This window comes from Heterodontus francisci, chromosome 2, assembly GCF_036365525.1.
Source record: "Heterodontus francisci isolate sHetFra1 chromosome 2, sHetFra1.hap1, whole genome shotgun sequence".
NCBI classification, from domain to species: domain Eukaryota; kingdom Metazoa; phylum Chordata; class Chondrichthyes; order Heterodontiformes; family Heterodontidae; genus Heterodontus; species Heterodontus francisci.
This window is the reverse complement of record NC_090372.1, coordinates 94,935,172-94,950,120: the sequence shown is the minus strand read 5'-3', so window position 1 is coordinate 94,950,120 and position 14,949 is coordinate 94,935,172. Positions and strand designations below refer to the sequence as shown.

At 42.7% G+C, this 14,949-nt stretch overlaps 1 protein-coding gene across 1 annotated transcript in view; it reads left to right on the top strand.

The window, feature by feature from the left end:
- LOC137345649 (dynein axonemal heavy chain 11-like) overlaps window positions 1–14,949 on the top strand; it is a 622,812-nt gene that overhangs the window by 167,808 nt on the left and 440,055 nt on the right. Inside the window, exons 17-18 of the mRNA XM_068008891.1 lie at window positions 385–501; window positions 654–740. Coding sequence (XP_067864992.1) covers window positions 385–501; window positions 654–740 — 204 coding nt within the window. The remainder of the gene's footprint in view (window positions 1–384; window positions 502–653; window positions 741–14,949) is intronic.

Below are 14,949 nucleotides of genomic sequence, written 5' to 3'. Positions count from 1 at the left end.
ACTGCTTATTGGGTGGGCAGTTGGCCAGCAGGATGCTAATGAGACCTAGCTGTTATAATTGTCTAGGCCTCCCGGGGAGAGTCCTGAGCTTCAATTCCAGCAGCTACCTTTGGTCTTCAGTCCCCAGAAGTAATTTTTAAATTCATCGCCTTATCCACTGAAATCAATGGAATAAAAACCTTATATACAAACTATATAAAGGGTGGGTGATCCACTCTGCCAGAATACTGACCAGATGGTGAAGTTGCAAATTACCACCCTTCCCTGTACAGTGCCACAGGAGGTCAACTAATTTTTATGAAAGATTTTTGTTTTCTAGATAAAGTGACAGAAATATAGTGAAAATGTCTTCTTTTAAGCAATAAATTGTTCAATAATCAATAGGAATTACCAGAAAAGTGGAATAATACAAAGAAGATTGCTGTTTCTGTGAAGCATGAAGTTGCAGCCCTCCAGACTGCAGAGGTGTCACTCATCAGAAAAAAATGTGTGGCATTTGACGTAAGTGCTACCTTTTTTCTGCTAAAAACCAGTGCAACCAAACTTGATTTCATTTAGTTTGTATTTGAAAAATCTTAACAATAAGTAATGAAATTTGAAATACTCATTGAGGGCTCTATACTCATTGTGTATGTTTCTTTTTCTTTTAACAGGCTAAACAAATAGAGTTTAGAGAAAAATTCCAAATGGAAGCACCTTTCACATTTAATTCTGTGAATCCATATACATTGTTAGATAAGGTAGGAGCAAAGTCCTGAGAGTCTTTATGGGAACACTAAGAAGGTTTCATAAAGCATGTCAAAATAGATATAAAACAGCATATCAATAGAACAGACTGATGTGCTTGATAGTATGCTATACTGTTTGAGATATGAAAACTATAACCATATTTATGTGCTTGTCAAGTGTTGTGCTTTTTTAAGTTCACTTGCAAAATGGTAGTGACTCAAAATCTGTTTCAAAGTGATGGCACAATGAGAGACTATTATAAGATGTTTGTTACAGGCCATTTCCTACTCGGCAAAACACTGGCTTTATCCATCACCTTTACAAATGACCGCCTGTACCAGCCCTGCTCCCTGTCACTCATATTAAAGGGACTAACTTTGACATTAGTTTTAGATGAGAAGTGAAACATTATGCCAAATGTAGAAGACTCATGAAGATTTAAAAAATGATCCATTTTACTTTGAATTCAATAGTTCTCACCTCATCATTACTTTTAGCAATATTAATGTACAGAAGGTTAACGTATTCACATAACATTCCTCTGTCTGTTATTGTAATGGGAGGCAGTAACTTATTTAAAATAAGCCAGTTGACGATCACATTAAAATAAGAGGAATACCATACTGTAAGCTAATATTGCAAATAGTTATTTTTAAGATGATATCTGAATGTACTTCACTCAATTTTCTTTACCTCTGGGTCTCTACCCATCATGATAGCTGTGCTGCTATTGAGTTGCCACACTATTCTGTTCACTCATCTTTGCATTCAACACCTGTGTTCTCAGCACATTTAACACTATCTCTCATCCCTACCATTCCCACTTGTGTAGTTTCGGCCTTTGCTCCTTCAAGACAGCTGTTGAGCAAACCTGACGTACAGCCAGTCTAGCCATTGTCAAGAAAACCTGCTATGCCAAATGAGGATTTTTAAATTCATTAATTGGAAACCTACATTAAACTTTTAATGAAAAAAAGAACTGGAATCCATAGTAACACTCACTTCAACACCTCCAACAATCACTGGAACTTTTTCACGGTTGCTTCCTTTGACAGAAAACATGTATCCACGATTGTTATTCGTGTCCTCATTCACTTTTTCTGTTTACATTTATGTGTACTTGGATTCTGTTGTGTCACTCGATTAACCTCAGATTATGTCGTGCCGATGGCGGAAATGGGACCTAGTTTCATGCTGTGAACTTGACCATCCACTGCTTCCAATGCAGCCGTTATCTTCAAAGTGTCATTCAACGTTAAGTCACCTTCTCCTTCCAGCAGCCTGCGTCTTAACTTATCCAGCTTGCAATGTTGGACCACCTGATCCGTTATCTGGTTATTCAAATCCGTCGCAGCATTATTGCATCCATCCGACGCCTGCCTCAAATGAGTCACAAATTGGGCTACTTTTTCCCCATCTTTCTGTCTCATTTGATGGAAAACATACCTTTGGGGTGTGGCATTTGGCATCACCACATAATGGTCCTTCAAAACTTTCACTGCACATTCATAATCCGTCTTTTCTTCCGTGTCAGGTAATGTCTTGAAAGTTTCCCTCACCGACGCACCCTGTGCCTGTGTCATGCAGACCCCCATTTGCCAAGGATGAGGCATATTAATTTTGTCATATGAACATTGATTTTAAACTGTTGCTGGAGTAACGAAATAACTTGTTTGAAGATCACCAGACACTGGGCTGGAAGGACATTTGCATTTTTGAATTGTGCCAGAGAGAGAGAATCAGAAGGCTGTTTGAACTGGAACTTGGAATAAGAAAGCCTCTCTCTCCTGGCTGGTGCTCTCTCGCTTTCTCCCCAAGCTACCAGACCCACGGAAGACACGTAAACCTCAAGAGAGAAAAGACTCCTACCTCGGAACAAGTTGAAACGTGAACTGGGCCCCAAAGAATTTCAAGACCTACCGGCAACCAAAGACAACACATTGCACTCAAAGGACTCTAACTAACAGATATTGCCTCAAACTTTTCCCCGTTATTCCTTCTACTTTTTCTGTCTCGATCTGCGTGTGTGTTTATTATGTATGCATGCTAGCGTGCTCGCGTCACATATTCGTAGCCGTTAACTGGATTAGAGTTTAAGATGAATAAATTTCTACCTTTCTTGTTTAAATCTAAGGAAACCTGTTTGATTTCTTTGCCTTACAACAGGAGCAGTGAACAAGGATTCACTAAGGGGGAGCTAAAAACACGGTGTTTCTAAAATTAAACCCTGTTATGGTTAAACCAGGCAAAGGCTGAGAGGTAACCCTTAGACTTTCTCACCTGATCGTAACAGAAATTTGGGGAATAGCGCTGAGATTTGACCCACAGATAAACGAGAGATTGGAAGTGGGAAGCCAAACTGTTCTCGATCAAAAAAAGAGAAAAGATTTCTATACAAGTTTTCTTGTGGTTGTGTGTGCTTGAATACTAACATGTCTGCGACTGATACTGTTAGCTCCCCAAGCCAGGGTGAAGTAACTTGGGAATAGTTAAAAGCTCTGTCTATGGAGGAGTTGAGGAAAATGGCTGAACAGTGTGGGATCACTGTACGTGGCAAGGCTAGGAAGTCTGAACTCCTAAGGCTAGTGGCCAACCATTTTTCCTTGAATCTGAAGAAGCTGAAACAGGGTTAGAAGTAGACCCTCTGAAACAAAAACTTGTTTTTGTTTCAGATTTCCAGCATCCGCAGTATTTTGCTTTTATTTTAGAAGTAGACCCTGACTGGGTATTGCTAGCAAAGATACAATTGGAACAGAGGAAAGAGAAAAAGAAAGAGAGAGACAGGACAGAAAGAAAGAAAGAGCCTTCCAGAAGGAACATAAAAAAGAGAGGAGAGAGAAAGAGAAAGAACGTTCCAGATAGAATGCAAAGAGAGAGAGCTGAAGCAGTTTGAATTAACTAGGGGGTGACAGAGTAATCCCAGTGAAAGCATGGCCAATATGAAGGAGCGTAATTCAGGGCTGGTTACAAAATTGTTAAAACTCTCCCAACCGATCACAAAATTCAATGAGGGAGACGTGGAAGTGTTTTTTGTGTCTTTTGAAAAACTGGCAAGACAGTTAAAGTGGCCAGCTGAGGGTTGGACTCTGCTGTTACAGAGTAAATTAGTAGGAAAAGCCCATGAGGTTTCCTCCATATTGCCAGATGAAAGTTCATCAAGTTATGAACTGACAAAAAATGCAATCTTCGGGGCATATGAATTAGTACCGGAAGCCTATCGCCAAAAGCTTAGAACCCTCAAGAAGCAAGCTGATCAACTTTACCTGGAGTTTGAGAGAAATAAGCAGCTGACTTTTGATCAATGGCTGAGGGCTCTTAAAGTACAGCTCAGCTATGAAAATCTCAGAGAAGTAACTTTGTTAGAGGAATTTAAAAACCCTCTCCCACTCTCCATAAAGACACATGTGGAGGAACAAAAAGCTCATATAGCCCGACAGGCAGCAGTCCTGGCCGATGAGTTTGCTCTCAATTATAAGTCAGTTTCCCAGGGGAAAACCTTTCCTAATCACCCCCACAAATCTGAAAAAGACAGAGGCTGGGAAGGTGATAGAAGCCCAAACAGTCCTGGGAGGGAAAGAAAAGCAGGAGACACAGGAGGTCCTCCTCCAGTCAAAAAGGAAGATTCTGTAAGTAGGAGTGAGACCCGGAGACCTGTGTGCTTCCATTGTAATAAAGCAGGGTATTTAAGAGATGACCTGCTGGAAACTAAAGGGAAAACCTGCAGGGTTAATCAGGGCACACCCGCTCAGTGAAGAAAGGACCCTGATGGAAAGCACAGCAGAAAAGGCTGTGGCTTTAACTGCAGTAAGAGTGAGACCCAGGAAGCTTATGGCTGCAAGTGTAGGAAAATTTAATAGGATTCCTGAAGGTTATCAGGGATTTGTGTCTGAAGGGAGAGTAACCCTATACCCCTTGAGTGGGGCAAGCAAGCCCATAGTAATTCTCAGGGACACAGGGGCCACTAGATCCCTTTTACTGGGAAAAGGACTGACCTTTCCCCCAGAAAGTGCACTAAACTCCAGAATGGTAGTGAATGGTATTGGAGGGCAGTGTATGCCTGTACCTTTACACCGGGTGCACTTGGAGTGCGACTTAATTTCGGGACCGGTGACGGCAGGGATTGTTCCTAGTTTGCCTGCGGATTGGGTTGACCTGCTCCTAGGTAATGATCTAGCGGGGATAAAGGTGGTAGCTTCCCCAGTAGTGAAAGAGAGACCGCAGGAGGTCAGAGAGACAGGGCAGTGGCAGGAGATGGTCCCCTGCAGTTTCCCTGAATGTGTAATGAATGAGGCCATGGTCAAACCAGCTCCCCCAGAGGAGACTGAATTGGCACTGCAGGCAAATGACCATGAGCTCTGTCTGTCTGAGACTTTCTTTGGAAAGTTAGAAGACCCAGGGAATGAGTTAAATAAATCTTCCCTAGCTGAGGCTCAGCGAGCTGACCCAGTATTGAGAGAGTTAGCACAATCTGAAATTGAAGCAGAGGGAGTCCCTGATTGCTAATATTTAAAGAATGAGGTACTGATTAGGAAATGGAGTTGCTCTCACAGACCTGAGAGCAAGAAGTGGACAGTGGTTCACCAGTTAGTGGTGCCGCAGTGATACCGGAGAGAAATAGTAAGAATGGCCCACGAGATTGAGCCCAGCCAGAGCAGCTGGAGTTCCCCAGTTGTGCTTTTGCCCAAGTCCGATGGCTCAACAAGGCTCTGCTTTGATTACAGGAAGGTTAATGCAGTGACAAGAGCTGATTCCAACCCAATTCCCTGCCTGGCAGACTGTATTGGTAGAGTAGGGAATGCCACCTACATAACCAAAATAGACTTGCTGAAGGGATATTGGCAGGTTCTCTAAATACCCTGAGCAAATGAAATCTCAGCTTTTGTTACCCCAGACAGCCTATTCCAGTGCTGAGTGATGCCTTTTGGATTAAGAAATGCTCCAGCCACCTTCCAAAAGGGGATGAACCTACCCAACTGTGTAGTGTATCTGGATGATTTACGAGTGTATATTGAGACCTGGAGGGGAAGTACCTCGAGCAATTAGAAGCCCTTTTCCAAATGTTTCAGCTAACCTAGTGGTAAATCTCGCAAAAAGCAAGTTTGCTGAAGCTCAAGTAACTTATTGAGAGAAAGTTGTAGGTCAGGGGCGAGTGCTGCCCAGGGCAGTAAAAGTACAAGTGATGATGAATTTTTCCCGTCCCACGACCAAACGGAAAAAATTCAATTTTTGGGGATGTGTGGCTTTTACCGCAAGTTTTTCCCAAACTTCAGCACTATAGCCACCCCACTGACAGACTTACTGCAAAAAAAGCAAAGGTAGTGTGGTCAGAGAGATGCCAGACAGTTTTCGAGAGGCTTTAAGCTATTCTAACCAATGAACCAGTGCTTGCAGCTCTGAATTTTAAGAAACCCTTTAAAGTGACAGTTGATGCTAGTGACTTAGGGGTAGGTGCCATCCTGCTCCAAGATGATGAGTCAGACATTAAGAGACCAGTTGGTTACTTTTCTGAAAAAATTCAACCAACACCAAAAGAGATATTCCACTGTGGAAAAGGAAACACTGGAAATGCTACTAGCTCGCCAGCATTTTGTGGTTTAAGTCCAAAATGGATATAGAGAGACTATTGTCTGTACCGACCAGAATCCTTTAACCTTTGTAGAGAAATTCAAAAATCAAAATGCAAGGCTATTTTGATGCTGCCTGCTTTTACAACCCTACCACTTAAAAATTACCCACATTGCTGGAAAAAGGGAGGCCGGAGAGAGAGAGAGAGAGCAGCACCAAATGGACAGAGTCGGAGGCTGGAGAGAGAGGGACAGAGAGTGAGCAGCAGGAGCGGAGGTTCACAAAGCGCGCCAAAAGGACAGAGTCGGAGGCTGGAGAGAGAGAGAGCAGCGGAGCAGAGGTTTAAAAAGCGCACCAAAAGGACAGAGTCGGAGGCTGGAGAGAGAGAGAGAGATGGAGTGAGCAGTGGGAGCGGAGCAGGAGGAAAATCGAAAAGTGACATCAGAGTCACGTCACTATCAACAGGGAGAGCAGGGAAACAACACAGCTGGGGTGAGTATCCTGGTAAGCTTTTAATTTAATTTAAATCAAATATAAAATAAGACTTGATCGATTCATTAGTATATAAACTAAAAACTAAAGAGGATTTTATAATTTATATTACAGAGTGAGAGAGAGTGAGCCTAGCAGGGAATGTATTTGTTCAATTAGGACAACTTAATATATAAGCTGTATTAAGTATTATTAGGGTTTACCAATATTCATAAGGTTTACTAATAGTTGTAAGGTTTATTAGTATTGGCAAAGCTTTATTAGCATTGGTAAGGTCTATAGGTTTACATATCTGTGTAATCAAGAAAAGTAAAACTTTAGTTGTAGGTGGTACTAGCATTCATTAAGCACATAAATTCTACTATTCGTAAGAATTATTCTAAGTTAATTAAAGTAATGAAGGTAAGTTAACTAATAGCATAAGTAACAACGGCAGGACAGGTGTAATGTTGCAGCGGTGGTATGTGGGAGCTCCTGGATGCCAAGGCAATCCAGGACAAACACGTCTGCAGAAAGTGTAAGCAGCTGGAGGAATTCCGGATCAGGATTGTTGATCTGGAAGCTGAACTGCAAACACTGTGCAACATAAGGGAGGGAAAGGAATACCTGGACACTTTGTTCCGAAGATGGTCACACCACTTAGAACAGGGTCATCTGTTTTGGTCTGCAGTGAGGGACAGGAGAATGTGACCCTGAGTGAGGCAGGTAAAGGGACCGAGCAGATAGTAGTGGAGGAGCCTCAGACTTTGCAATTGTCAAACAGGTTTGAGGTGCTCTCAACCTGTATGGACGAAAGTGAGGTCTGCAAGGCGGATGAGCAGACTGGCCATGACAGTGTGGTACAGGAAGCCATTCAAGTGGGGGGAGCAAAAAGGGATGTAGTGGTAGTAGGGGATAATATAGTGAGGGGGATTGACACTTCTGTGCAGCCAAGAGCGTGAGCCCAGAAGGCTGTGTTGCCTGCCCGGTGCCAGGGTTCGGGACATCTGCTGGACGGGAACTTGGAGTGGGAGGGGGAGGATCCAGTTGTCATGGTCCATATGGGTATCAACGACATAGTTAGGACTCGGAAAGAGGTTCTGCTTAGTCAGTATGAGGAGCTCGGCACCAAATTGAAGAGCAGAGCCTCAAGGGTAATAATCTCTGGATTATTACCTGAGCCACGTGCTAATTGGTAGAAGGCACATAAGATTATTGAAATGAATATGTGACTCAAAGACTGGTGTGGGAGAAGTGGGTTTCGGTTTTATTTTATTTAGAGATGCAGCACTGAAACAGGCCCTTCGGCCCACCGAGTCTGTGCCGACCATCAACAACCCATTTATGCTAACCCTACATTAATCCCATTACCCTCTCACATCCCCACCTTCCCTCAATTCCCCTATCACCTACCTACACTAGGGGCAATTTACAATGGCCAATTTACCTATCAACCTGCAAGTCTTTGGCTGTGGGAGGAAACCAGAGCACCTGGTGACAACCCACACGGTCACAGGGAGAACTTGCAAACTCCGCACAGGCAGTACCCAGAATCGAACCCGGGTCGCTGGAGCTGCGAGTCTGCAGTGCTAACCACTGCGCCACTGTGCCGCACTGGCACCAGTACTAGGGAAAGTGGGGGCTGTACCGTTGGGACGGTCTGCACATGAACCGTGCTGGGATCAGTGTTCTAGCAAACCGTATAACTAGGGAAGTAGAAAGGGCTGTAAACCAAACAAGGGGGGAGAGGGATCAAGCTTGGTTAGATGTAGCACATCAAGGGGTAGAGTCAAAGCAGGTGAGCAGAATAGTAATATGGGAAATGAAGGTCAGAGGATGGCAGGAAGGGACAGTGAGGAAAAACCTAACACCACACCAATAGTCGAGACTAGATGTTACAAAGATAACAAAACAACAAAACTAAAGGCTCTGTATTTGAATGCACATAGCATTCATAACAAAGTAGACGAGCTGAGGGTGCACATTGAAGTAAATGAATATGATCTGATAGCCATTATGCAGACATAGAAACATAGAAAAATAGGAGCAGGAGTAGGCCATTCAGCCCTTTGGGCCTGCTCTGCCATTCAAAAAAGATCATGGTTGATCGTCTAATTCAGTACCCTGTTCCCGCTTTCTCCCCATATCCCTTGATCCCTTTGGCATTAAGAAATATATCTCCTTCTTGAATATATTTCATGACATGGTCTCCACTGCCTTCTGTGGTAGGGAATGCCACAGGTTCACCACCCTGTGAGTGAAGACGTGGCTGCAGATGACCAGGATTGGGTCCTGAATATTGAGGGGTATATGACATTCAGGAAGAAAAGGAAGCGAAGTAAAGATGGAGGGGTAGCACTGTTAATCAAGGATGGCATTGGTGCAATAGTTAGAGATGATCTTGGTTCAGGAGATCAGGATATAGAAACGGTTTGGGTGGAGATGAGGAATAGTAGGGGAAAGAAGTCACTAGTGGGAGTGGCCTATAGGCCCCCAAAAAGTAATCACAATGTAGGATGAAGTATGCAAGAAGAAATATTGATAAAGAGACAGCAATAATCGTGGGTGATTTTAATCTACATATAAACGGGAAAAATAAGATTGGCAATAGTAGCCTGGAAGAGGAGTTCATAGAATGCTTTTGAGATAGTTTCTTAGAGCAGCACATTCTGGAACCAACAGAGAGCAGGCTATATTAGATTTGGTATTGTGTAATGTGACAGGATTAATTAATGACCTCAGAGTAAAGTACCTCTAGGTAGCAGTGACCACAATATGATTGAATTTACATCCAGTTTGAAAGAGAGAAGAGTGGGTCTAAGACTAGTATTTTAAACTTGAATAAGGACAACTATGTGGGCATGAAAGCTGAGCTAGCTGAAGTGAACTTGGTTACTAGGCTTGGAGATAGATCAATAGAGAAGCAGTGGCAGACATTTAAGGGGATATTTCAGAATACTCAGAATAAGTATATTCCTACTATAAAGAAAAATTCTAAGGGGACGACCCACCATCTGTGGTTAACTAAAGAAGTTAAGGAAAGCATCAAACTTAAGGAAAAGGCATATAATTGCACAAAGATGAGTGGCAGTTCAGACGATTGGTCAGAATATAAAGAACAGCAGAGAATGATTAAAAGGTTAATCAGGAGAAAGAAATTAGAGTAAAAGAGGAAGCTAGCTAGAAATGTAAAAACAGATGGCAAGAGTTTCTACAGGCATTTAAGAAAGAAAAGAGTAAGTAAAGTGAGTGTTGGTCCTCTAGAGAGTAAGAATGGGTAGATAAGGAAATGGCGGATGAAATGAACAAATATTTTGCTTCTGTCTTCACTATAGAGGATATAAAAAAACATTCCGGCAATAGCTGTAAATCAGGAGGTGGAAGGGAGAGAGGAACTTGATGAAATTACAATCACCAGGGAAGCGGTACTGAGCAAACTGTTGGAGCTGCGGGCTGACAAGTCCCTGAGTCCTGATGGACTTCATCCTAGGGTCTTAAAAGAGGTGGCTAATGAGGTAGTAGATGTGTTGGTGTTAATTTTTCAAAATTTGCTCGATTCTGGAAAGGTTTCATCAGACTGAGTAGCTAATACAACCCCTCTATGCAAGAAGGGATGGGGAAGGTGTTGGAATCGATCATTAAGAAGGTTGTAGCTGAGCACTTAGAAAAACTCAAGGTAATTGGGAATAGTCAGCATGGTTTTATGAGAGGGAAATCGAAATTTGTTGGAGCTTTTTGAAGGAGTGACATGTGCTGTGGATAAAGGGGAGCCCATTGATGTACTGAATTTGGATTTCCAGAAGGCATTTGACAAAGTGCCTCATAAAAGGTTATTGTGAAAAGTAGAAGCTCATGGTGTAGGGAGCAACAGATTAGCATGGATAGAAGATTGGCTGGCTGGCGGAAAACAGAGTATGTATAAATGGGTCCTTTTCTGATTGGCAGGATGTGACAAGTGGAGTCCTGCAGGGGTCTGTGCTGGGGCCTCAACATTTTACAATTTATATCAATGACTTAGATGAGGGGAGCGATGGCATGGTAGCTAAATTTGCAGATGACATAAAAGTAGGTAGGAAAGTAAGTTGTGAAAAGGACATAAGGAGCTTGCAGACCAATAGAGATAGGTTGAGTGAGTGAGCAAAAATCTGGTAGATGGAGTATAATGTGAGAAAATGTGAAGTTGTTCACTTTGGCAGGAAGAATAAAAAAGCAGAGTATTACTTAAACGAAGAACAACTGCAAAATTACACGGTGCAGAGGGATCTAGGTGTTCTAGTGCATGAGTCACAAAAAGTTAGTGTGAAGGTACAGCAAGTAATAAAGAAGGTTAATGGAATGCTATCCTTTATTACGAGAGGAATTGAAAATAAAAGTAAGGATCCTTTTCATTTGTACAGAGCATTGGAGAGACCACATTTCGAATACTGTGTGCAGTTTTGGGCTCCTTATTTAAGGAAGGATGTAAATGCGTTGGAGGCGGTTCGGAGGAGGTTTACTAGATTGATACCTGGAATGAGCAGGTTGTCTTATGAGGAAAGGTTGGACAGACTGGACTTGTTTTCACTGGAGTTTAAAAGAGTGAGGGAGACTTGACTGAAGTCTATAAGATCCTGAACGGTCTTGACAAGGTGGAAATGGAAAGGATGTTTCCTCTTGTGGGTGAATCCAGAAGTAGGGGGCACTGTTTTAAAATTAGGGTACGCCCTTTTAGGTTGTGCGACTTTGGAACTCTATGCCTCAGAAGGTGGTGGAGGCAGGAACATTGAATATTTTTAAGGTGGAGGTAGGTAGATTCTTGTTAAGCAAGGGAATTAACGGGTATCGGGGGTAAATGAGAATGTGGAATTCGAAACACAAACCAATCAGCCACGATCTTATTGAATGGTGGAGCAGGCTCAAGGGACCGAATGACTTCTGCTCCTAATTTGTATATTTGTATGTTCGTAAAAAGCAATGTGATAGCTGATGCGATGTCCAGAATCTAACTCAACACAGAATCATCCCAGGAAAGAACATTAAACCAGAGCCTAGCTATGGCAGTGTGATTTTGAGAAGTGAGTGTCTGAGAATAAATGTGTGTGTTTCTTTTTACCTACAACCTTGTAATGAAATGTTCCTGTGGTCACATTTCATTCCACATGGGCGGTGGTGTCAAGAAAACCTGCTATGCTAAGTTAGGATTTTTTAATTCATCGGTTCGAAACTTACATTAAACCTTTAATGAGAAAAAGAGCTGGAATTCTACAGTTAACTTTTAAAAAGCTGGCAGCCAAGATTTACATCTGAAATACCTCACATTCCAGGACATCGAATTGGAGACACATGTCTATCAAGAAGCTCAGCCATAACAATGCTTTGGCTAACTGAGTAGGTTATCCAGATCACCCTCATTGATGGGACATTCAAAGCCATCTTGAGGCTTTCATGAGTGGCGACGTCCCTCCAGAGGGTAAACACTGACAGTACCACCTGAGAGAGGTTTTGGGTTTTAGACTTTGGACCTCATTAAAAACAAAGGGGATTGAGAGAACCATGTGACCATCTCACCATGGAAAAGTTACGGCACAGAAGGAGACCATTCTGTCCATTGTGCCTGTGCCAGCTGAAAAAAAACTAGCCGCCCAATTTAATCCCACCTTCCAGCACCTGGTCCGTAGCCTGCAGGTTACAGCACATCAGGTGCATGTCCAGGTACCTTTTAAATGAGTTGAAGGTTTCTGCCTCCACCACCCATATGGGCAGTGAATTCCAGACTCCCACCCCACCCTCTGGGTGAAAAAGTTTTTCCTCATGTCTCCTCTAATCCTTCTACCAATCACCTTAATCTGTGCCCCCTGGTAATTGACTTCTCCGCTAGGGGAAACAGGTCCTTCCTGTCTACTCTATCTAGGCCCCTCATAATTTTGTACACCTCAAGTAAGTCACCCCCCAGCCTCCTCTGTTGTAAGGAAAACAACCCTAGACGATCCAATCTTTCCTCATAGCTGCAACTTTCAAGTCCTGGCAACATTCTAGTAAATCTCCTCTGTACTCTCTCCAGAGCAATTATGTCCTTCCTGTAATGTGGCGACCAGAACTGTAGGCAATACTCCAGCTGTGGCCTAACCAGCATTTTATCCAGTTCCAGCATTACATCCCTACTTTTGTATTCTATACCTCGGCCAATAAAGGAAAGCATTCCATATGCCTTCTTCACCACTGAGTCTACCTGTCCTGTCACCTTCAGGGACCTGTGAACATGCACTCCAAAGTCTCTCATTTCTGCTACCCCTCTCAGTATCCTCCTGTTTATTGTGTATTCCCTCGCTTTATTTGCCCTCCCCACACTTCTCCAGATTGAATTATATTTGGCACTTTTTGCCTACTCATCCAAACCATGATATCATTCTGGAGTCTACAGCTATCCTTTTCACTATCAACTACACGGCCAATTTTTGTTTCATCTGCAGATTTCCCAATCATGCCTCTCACATTTAAGTCCAAATCATTAATATATACCACAAACAGCAAGGGACCCAATACTGAGCCCTATGGAATGTCACTGGAAACCGCTTTCCATTTGCAAAAACATCCGTCGACTACTACCCTTTGTTTCCTGTCACTGAGCCAATTTTGGATCCAACTTGCCATATTCACCTGTATCCCATGGGCTATTATTTTTCTGACCAGCTTGCCATGTGGAACCTGTCAAATGCCTTACTAAAATCCATATAGACCACAACCTCTGCGCTGCCCTCATCAATCCTCCTTGTTACTTCCTCAAAAAATTCAATTAAGTTAGTAAGACACAACCTTCCCTTAACAAATCCATGCTGACTATCACTGATTAATCCGTGCCTTTCTAAGTGGCAGTTTATCCTGTCTCTCAGAATTGATTCTAATAATTTGCCCAGCACTGAGGTCAGACTGACCGGCCTATAGTTATTTGGCCTATCCTTTGCACCCTTTTTAAACAATGGTACAATGTTCACAGACCTCTGGTACCTCACCTCTATCTAGTGAGGATTTGAAGATGATCCTCAGAGCAATAAACTCACCTCTTTCTTGTTTAAACTCAAGAAAACCTGTCTGATTGGTTCTTTATGATCACAACAAAGGTAAAAGGTAAAATACTCACTGAAGTGGTAAGCACAACCACTGTTAAAAAGTAATAAAACCTATTGCAGTCAAACAAGAGGAAGGGCAAGAGGGGAGCCTTGTGACCCCTCTTCACCTGATCATAACACCATCCATTTCCAGATTTGATTTGACCATGTGAGCTATTACATTGCCACCCTCTCCTCAGACAAAGCCACTCATCATGACAAGATCATCCTGAAGATCAAGGACAACCAGGGCTCCCTTCTCCATGATTAACTGCTTCATCAAACACATTTCTCCCACCCCTCTACCCTCACCTTCAATATAAGTATGAAGAGCTCACAATATCCTTTGGCTCGAAGATTGAAGCAGCCATGGAGCTGCTACTGCCCCTCTTCCCTTCCACTGTCTCACCCACTGCCCGACTCTAGTCCTGATTCCATGTGGCTTTGCAATTTCTCCTGCCTTCCCCTCCCTTTCATGAGATCCGCCTCCTGCTGTCTTGATCCCTCTCCCATCCCCCTAGTCTTTTTATTCATTCATGGAATGAATTCAATGCCAGCATTTATTGCCTATCCCAAACTGTCCTTGAGAAGGTGGGGGGTGAGCCATCTTCTTGAATACCACTGAGTAGCTTGCTAGGCCATTTAAGAATCAACTATATTGGTGTGGGTATGCCAGACCAGATTTGCTTATCCAAAGCACATTAATGATTCAGATTGTTTTTTATTGACAATCTGGTAACTTCATGATCACCATTACTGATACTAGCTTTTTATTCTATATTTAATTTAATTAACTGAATTTAAATTCCCATCTGCTGTGGTGGGATTTGAATTCCTGTTGCCAGATTATTCTTCCAGGCCTCTGGATTACTAGTCCAATAACATAGCCACTATGTCATGAAGTGTTCTGGCTATGGCCCCCCTCTTGACCATTCAACTTCTTTTCCTGGCACCCATGATAGTTGATATTGTTAATAGCTTCCCTTCATCAGGTACAGCTTCTCTCCCTTTCAAAACCATCATCATCATCACCCATGTAGTTTCTGCCTGCTCTAGTTATCACACAATTACAAATCACATTTCCTTGCTTGGTTTGTTC